The sequence below is a fragment of the Leptonychotes weddellii genome, chromosome 10, assembly GCF_054177405.1.
Source record: "Leptonychotes weddellii isolate Sample4059 chromosome 10, ASM5417740v2, whole genome shotgun sequence".
Taxonomy (NCBI): Eukaryota; Metazoa; Chordata; class Mammalia; order Carnivora; family Phocidae; genus Leptonychotes; species Leptonychotes weddellii.
This window is the reverse complement of record NC_138378.1, coordinates 25,040,102-25,047,575: the sequence shown is the minus strand read 5'-3', so window position 1 is coordinate 25,047,575 and position 7,474 is coordinate 25,040,102. Positions and strand designations below refer to the sequence as shown.

The 7,474-nt window shown below is 44.3% G+C and overlaps 1 protein-coding gene across 1 annotated transcript; it reads left to right on the top strand.

Annotated features, from left to right (window-relative positions):
• Positions 1-4,348: 4,348 nt before the first annotated feature.
• Positions 4,349-7,168, top strand: COMMD7 (COMM domain containing 7; the record flags this gene model as incomplete). Its single annotated transcript, XM_081832237.1, has 6 exons — positions 4,349-4,445; positions 4,527-4,564; positions 5,027-5,117; positions 5,438-5,487; positions 5,871-5,919; positions 6,451-7,168. Coding segments are annotated over 6 exons (402 nt in total), but the record flags the coding sequence as incomplete, so codon positions are not given.
• Positions 7,169-7,474: the final 306 nt, after the last annotated feature.

Genomic DNA, 7,474 nt, shown 5'->3' with positions numbered 1-7,474 from the left:
TTTTTTAAGAAAAGGTGATAACTCCCCTTCTCCTTTCCCAAAGGAGTTCTCTGTGGCTGGGCAAAAACAGAGTAATCAGCATTGAACAGTAGTCACAAATGGTACTTTTTTTTTTTAAGATTTTATTATTTGACAGAGACAGTGAGAGCAGGAACACAAGCAGGGGGAGTGGGAAAGGGAGAAGCAGGCTTCCTGCTGAGCAGGGAGCCCTACTCAGGGCTCGATCCCAGGACCCTGGGATCATGACCTGAGCCGAAGGCAGATGCTTAATGTCTGAGCCACCCAGGCGCCCCTCACACATGATTTTTTTTTTTTTAAGATTTTATTTATTTGAGAGAGAGAGAATGAGTGAGAGAGAGCATGCACATGAGAGAGGGGAGGGCCAGAGGGAGAAGCAGACTCCCTGCTCAGCAGGGAGCCCGATGCGGGACTTGATCCCGGGACTCCAGGATCATGATCTGAACCGAAGGCAGTCACTTAACCAACTGAGCCACCCAGGCGTCCCATCACACATGATTTTTAATCAACTGTTGAGCTAAGTTCCCCAGGACTCCCAGCCTCACCCGCTGTATTTATTACTTTTCTCTGTGGCACTTTTCAGTCATACTCTATATGGCTTCCTTACTTGTTACATTATTGTTGTGGTCTTTTGCTTCCCAATAGAATGTAAGCCTCACAAGGGCAGACGTTGTCTGTGTGGGTCATTGATGTTTCCCGGCAGCTAGCATAGTGCTGGCACCGAGCAGGTCCTCAGTAAATGCACATACAGTGACTATGACTTCTGTCTTTCCACGAGCCTCAGAGAAGTGGATTCAGCTGGTCAGCCTTCAGGGTCAGTAATCACTGGCTGAACGTGCCTTACTCTCTCCCATCTGCTTCCTTCTCCTAGAGTTTTAACCAATGCTTAGTTCTGTTCCTTGGGCTTCCCTTATTACACTGAATAAGTTTATGTAGATTTTTGACTAGAAGAACAATACACTAGTTTTCCAACTGTTCCCTGGCAAAAGTAGAACCCTCACCCTGGACGTACACCTTTGTCTTGTCCCCCATAGTGTTTGATGGCAATAAGGGTTTGCCTAAGGCAACTGTTCGGTGAAAATTGGTGCCATTAGGACTTTATAAACCATCTCAGATGGTTATCTGTGTTTAAAGAAGGACATTCTCAAATTTCCCTAAGTGGCATGTTCTGGGGACTCCAGCCCTGGATTTATAATTTTCTTTCTGTCTGACATAGAGTCAAGGTTTCAGGTCTGTCATGTGCTTAGGACAAAGGAATCACCAAAGGAGAAAGCTGAAAAAGAAGTTAAGAGCTATAATTAACAATACTGTATTATAAACTTTAAAACTGCTAAGAGCTTAGATCTTTTTAAAGATTTTATTTATTTATTTGAGAGAGAGCATGAACTGGGGGAGAGGCAGATGGAGAGGGAGAGGCAGACTCCCCACCAAGCAGGAGCTCGATGCAGGGCTCAATGGGGGGCTTGATCCCAGGACCCTGGGATCATGACCTGAGCCAAAGGCAGACACTTAACCGACTGAGCCACCCAGGTGTCCCAGTAAGAGCTTAGATCTTAAAGGTTCTGGGGGTGTCTGGGTGGCTCAGTCGGTTAAGCGTCTACCTTCGGCTCAGGTCATGATCTCAGGGTCCTGGGATCGAGCCCCGAGTAGGGCTCCCTGCTCAGTGGAGAGTCTGCTTCTCCCTCTCCCTCTGCCTCCTCTTCCTGCTTATGCTCTAGCTCTGTCTCTCTCTCAAATAAAAATAAATAAAAATCTTAAAAAAAAAAAAGATCTTAAAGGTTCTCAGCACAGAAAGGAGATGACGATTATGTGATGTGATAGAGGTATTAGTTAATGCTGTAGTGGCAGTCATATTGCCATATATAAATGTATCAGATCAACAGGGTGTACACCTTAAACTTACACGATGTTATATGTCAATTGTATCTCTCCCTCTTTTTTTTTAAGATTTGCTTATTTATTTGAGAGAGAGAGCCTGCACGCTGGATTGGGGGAGGTGGAGGGGAGGGGTAGAGGAAGAGAGAGAAGCCTGAGGCAGACTCCCCACTGAGTGCGGAGTCAATTCTATCTTGATTAATTAATAAAAAGAAAGATTAATTAATTAATCAAGGGCTTGAAGCCTAGCATGATGTAAATATATTTTTTGAAGTATGGCTTGGGACACAACAATGAACAAAACAGACCAAGTCCTTTTTCTCACCAAACTGATACTCTAGTGGAAAAACCAACAATAAACGTGTCACGTGAAGTTGGGTGGTTAAGAATGCATCGCAGAAAAGTACAGCAGTAGAAGGGTACCAGTGAAGAGCAGCTCCCCTTGAATTAGAGTAGCCAGGGGTCCTCTTGGAGGTGAGATTCAAGGAGGAGCTGGAAGGACATGAGGGAAGGGACCCGTGCAGATTTGGGAAAGAGCGTCCCCAGCAGAGGGAATTGCAAGGGCAAATACCAGGAAGTAGGAACCTGCCCGGCATATTATAGGAAAAGCTGAGGAAGCGAGGGAGAGAAGAGCTTAGGGGTTCTAGAGGTGGCCAGTCCTTTAGGGCGTTGTAAGAGCTCTGGATTTTATTGTGAGTGAAACCGGAGCTATTAGAGGGTTTTGGGCAGGGCAGAGACACGGTCTGACTGACTCAAGTTTTAACAAAATCACCTTGGCACCCAGGCTGCTGTGTGGATGCACCAAAACCTGGGCACTGTTTCTGACATTTTATCTTCACTCCTGACATTGCTAAAGAGCTTCGCACGTATATTTCAGTGTGCTCTCTGGAGCACATCTGTTGGGGGACTCCTTGACAGTGCAGTTGTTGACTATGTGGCTTTGCCAGATTTTCTTCCCAAAAGCTTAATCTTTCTGATCTTTAGTTTCCTGGTAAATTAAAGGTTTCAGTAGTAATCCCCACTTCAGAGTACTTTGGGATCATCAAGCAAAATACTGGATTTGAGCTAGATATACACTAAGGAGCTGTGCATGTGGTAGTTACGAATTAATTGAATTGGCTAGGAAGTGGCCGTCTTGGAGGGCCTTTATGGCCAAGGTTCCCTGGTGTCTTGCCTTTTTTATTTCCCTATGGCTTCCTTGCTCAGTCTGATTTTGGCGATAAAAGATTTCCTCCCTTTGTTTACATGGTTTATTTTGCAGGGACAAACAGCCTCTGGGATTGTTTTTCAGGAGTGAGCTGGGGGTGGGGAGTTGGGCTTAGGGTATTACTCCAGGGCCCTCTCTGGATGGTGGTGGATGTCCCCTTATTCTTTAATTAGTCATCTTCTGGAAGACTAAGAAGTGGAAAATTTTAAAGCGGTTGCCAAATTGTGACTCTAGGCTATAGCCGGAGGTTAAACATTTAGAAGCCCAGATTGCTGGCAACACTGTGTTCTCAGGAATTGGACCTCGCAAGCAGAACAAAGCAGCCCCCACAGGGGAGTGCTCTCAGGGCTTGTGAGGGGAAACTTTGCCTGGCCCATTTGGAAGTGACTTGTGAATCGTAGAGGCCAGCTGTTAGTCCATCTTCGTTTACCTCCAGAGAGCTGATTTTTTATGGCAGCTCTGTCCAATAGAACTGTCTAAATAGCGGTGCCTGGGTGGCTCAGTTGGTTAAGCAACTGCCTTCGGCTCAGGTCATGATCCTGGAGTCCCGGGATCGAGTCCCGCATCGGGCTCCCTGCTCAGCGAGGAGCCTGCTTCTCCCTCTGACCCTCCCACCTCTCATGGAGTGCTTTCTCTCTCTCTCTCTCTCATTCTCTCTCTCTCAAATAAATAAATAAAATCTTAAAAAAAAAAAAAACTATCTAAATAGATGGAAATGGTCTCTGATCTATACTGTTCAGTACTGTGGCCACCAGAGCCATGTGGCCATTGAGGACTTGAAAGAGTGCAACTAAGGGACAGAGTTTTAAATTTTGTTTAATTTTAATTAATTAAAATTTAAGGGGGTGCTAGGATAAAAATAAATAAAATTTAAATAACCCCACATCTTTAGTGGTTCTGTATTGCACAGTGCAGCTCTAGGCTATTGCCCTTATGCCCAGCCTGACATTGAGCTCCACGACTTGGCTCCAGGAATCCGTGGCCTTATTCTTTCCTCGCATCAGGTACCCCCAGGCCCAAATCCATAAAGTCATTCTTGTTCTCTAACTTCTTTCACAGTTCCTAGAGGGGTCAACGCTTGTGTTGTACAAGAAACAAAGCATGCTGTCCCATTCTCCAGTTGCTTCCTATGTGCCTTTTTTCCACAGCTGGATTGAGATTTTCCTGGAGCTAGCCATGTCTTTTGTGTATCCCCTTTGTCCTCTCTCATATCGGTTGTGTCTGTTGATAATTACTGCCAATTGATTAACTGATACGCCCTTTTTAACTGATTTCTCCCATTTCCCAGGTGCCTTGAAGAAGAGTCTCACAGCAGATCAGGTCCGGGCCGATTTCATAACTCTTGGTAGGTCATTGCCAAGGTTGCTCAGGGTGACGGGCCTGGCGGCTCTTTATTATGTTAAAGTCTCCTTCTGTTCTCTTACAGGTCTTAGTGAGGAGAAAGCCACTTACTTTTCCGAAAAGGTATCATAATTCCGCTTAATCAAGGTTAATTAAGTTTGTTTGCTTTTATTTCATGAAAAGAAACAAATGAGAAATGTCGACTAAGGAAAAACCATCAATCATTCTGTGTCATTTCCCCAGCTTAATGGCTTTCATGCAAATGACATACATACATACATACAGTGTTTAAACGGCAGTATTTAGTGCATCTCTAATGTTTTGCATCTGATTTGACTGACTTTAATTGTCATGCAGTTTTTGTCCCAAACTGGGACTAAATCTTGGAATGAAAGAAAACACTTATATCGTCTTCTGCCCCTCTTTACTGCCCCTGTATCCCAGATCTGTACATATAGGCTGGACCCTTGGTTCTGCAGTCTTCCCCTGGTCTGTATAAATACTAAGCATTGCTGTGTTGGGGGCAGAATGAAGAGGGGGCTTTTTCCCCATTGTTATGACTTTGGCTCTTTGGTTTTATTTCAGTGGAAACAGAGTGCTCCCACCCTTGCTCGATGGGCCATAGGACAGACTCTGATGATTAACCAGCTTATAGATATGGAGTGGAAATTTGGAGGTAACTAGTTAGAGCCAGTCCCAGATCATGTGGGGGATGTAGGGTGGGGTTGCAGAGGCTTTCAGATAGTTTCCATGGGGAGGACATGTCCTCGGTCCTCACGGACTGTTGGGGCCAGCAGCTGCTTCTCCATATTGGCGCTGGCATTTGGCAGCTGTTTCCATCCATGGCTCTCAGTAAGTTGACTTCCTGAAGAGCACATTTTGCTGTCCTCATACTCGTCCCTATACGGCTTCTGCTGGACAGCCTGCAAGATGGGAGTGTTCAGAGTAGGTCCATTGTCAACCCATCACTTACTACTTTTCTCTTTTGTGTCACAGTAACATCTGGGAGCAGTGAACTGGAGAAAGTGGGAAGTATTTTTTTACAAGTAAGTCTCCTGATCTGTGAAAATGGGTAGATTTTTGACTTGGTTAAAAATTATTAAATCGACATTGGATTTTTTTAAGTGGCTGTTCACTGGAGTGCCTTGTGTACTTCAGAGAAGTGTTGTCAGCCAAAGACGTGGTCACTAACACACCGACTCTCAGATTAATATGATCCGGATATTTTTCTTAAAAGCTTGATTGTTCTGTAGTCATGAGAATTGTTAGAAGTTTTTGGTGATCGTGGATTCAGATTGCTCCTGTTTGACTCTCAAGTCAGAAGCTGGATGCTTCGATGTTTTAGCGTTAAGGATTTCAAGAATTTCTTTGCCCTGTTGTCATCATTTTAATTTAAACTTTTATTTCCTTTGTGTTTTTTTTAAATCAGTTAAAGTTGGTGGTTAAGAAAGGAAATCAAACTGAAAATTTGTACATAGGTGAGTCTGAATTCCTATTTGAGCCTTTTCACTTTTTCCATGTTCTCCTCAGTCAGTGGGCTTGTGAAGCACCACAGAGATCATTTCTTCTAGAAAAAAAGTCATACCTGAGCTGTGGAGTAGCCATTCCACTGCCTCTCCTCTCATAAATAATAAGCCATCAGCAGGTTGGAGACCCCACAGTTGAAGAGCCTCTTTGAAAAAAAGGAAAGCACAGGGAGAAGGGACGGCAAAGATTGAAGAGCAAGCAGCTCTTGCTGCAAAAGTCGTGCTGAACATCCTGAATAATGCCCTTTCATCTCTTTGTGCTGTGGAGTTATGCCATTTTTAAATTCTCTACTTTTGTATGGAGCCGAGAACCTTTCTGTGTTCAAGGCTCTCAGTTCTTTATTATGGTCAATTACCCATCAAGAGCTGCTTAGATGTACTAAGTCGAAAAAGAAAAAAAAAATCTCTGGGTGGAAATTCATTTTCTTGGATGATTCTGTGGAGTTGGAAACATTTACCTGAAGCTGAATTTTCTCTCCCCAGAATTAACCTTGCCTCAGTTCTACAGCTTCCTGCACGAAATGGAGCGAGTCAGAACCAGCATGGAGTGTTTGAGCTGATTTCTGGCCCCTTCTCTGCCCCCTTCTCTTCCATGGGTGGCTGTTCTGAGAGGCACCTCACTTACAGGCCTGTGGGGTGCTGATAAGGGCCCTGCTTGCTTCTTGGGAGCCCAGGTGCAAAGGTTTCTGGAAAACAACGGGATTAAGTACTTAAGGAGCCCTGTATGATTACTCTGTGAATTCTTTGTTAAGAGAACCTCCAGCACCTATCTCCCAGGACACTTTTTAGGTATTCAGACAGGCTATTACTGCATCTCAAATTCAGGGGAGGAAGTAAATGGTTACCTCCCCATCAAAGTTCCAGAGTAAACAGATGGTGCCATCACTCAAGATGCACGCTGATCACCCTCCCCTCAAAAAAGCAAGGGCTGATTTATGGCTGACACATGTGGGGAGCCCCCAGCGATTTTGCTACACACTCTGCATTTGTGGTGGTGGTGGTGCATTGCTAATCAGTTTTTAATGGGGCACCTGTGTATAAATACTTGCTTGGTCTGCTCTGAAAAGAACTGAGGCCAACCTCTGTCCTCATTTCCGGTTGTGCCCTGTTGTGTTGTAATGAGGCTATTTTAGCTTGTTTTGGTTCAGGCTGACCTTCTCTGTTGGTTAGATGATGAATAAAAAAAAGGTTCTAAAGAAAAGATCTGAATCCAGTTGTCTCTATGCATGGATGAAAGAGTCATCTGCCTTGCAGAGCGCTAGTGCTCTAATCTTCAACATTTATTTTCCTGGTTTTGTTGAAGGCCCTGAGTCTTCGGTGAAATTAGCTGTAGTCCGAAGGTGGAATTTGTAAGAGCAGTTCAGGGGAGACTCGGGTTAAAAACATCATGAAAAGCATGAGTGCTTCGTGTTCTGATGACTTCAGGTCCCCACCTAGCATGTGATTTCTCCTCAGGAATTTTTAAAAAATTTTGAATAGATAATACATGCCCATGGTTCAAAAGGTA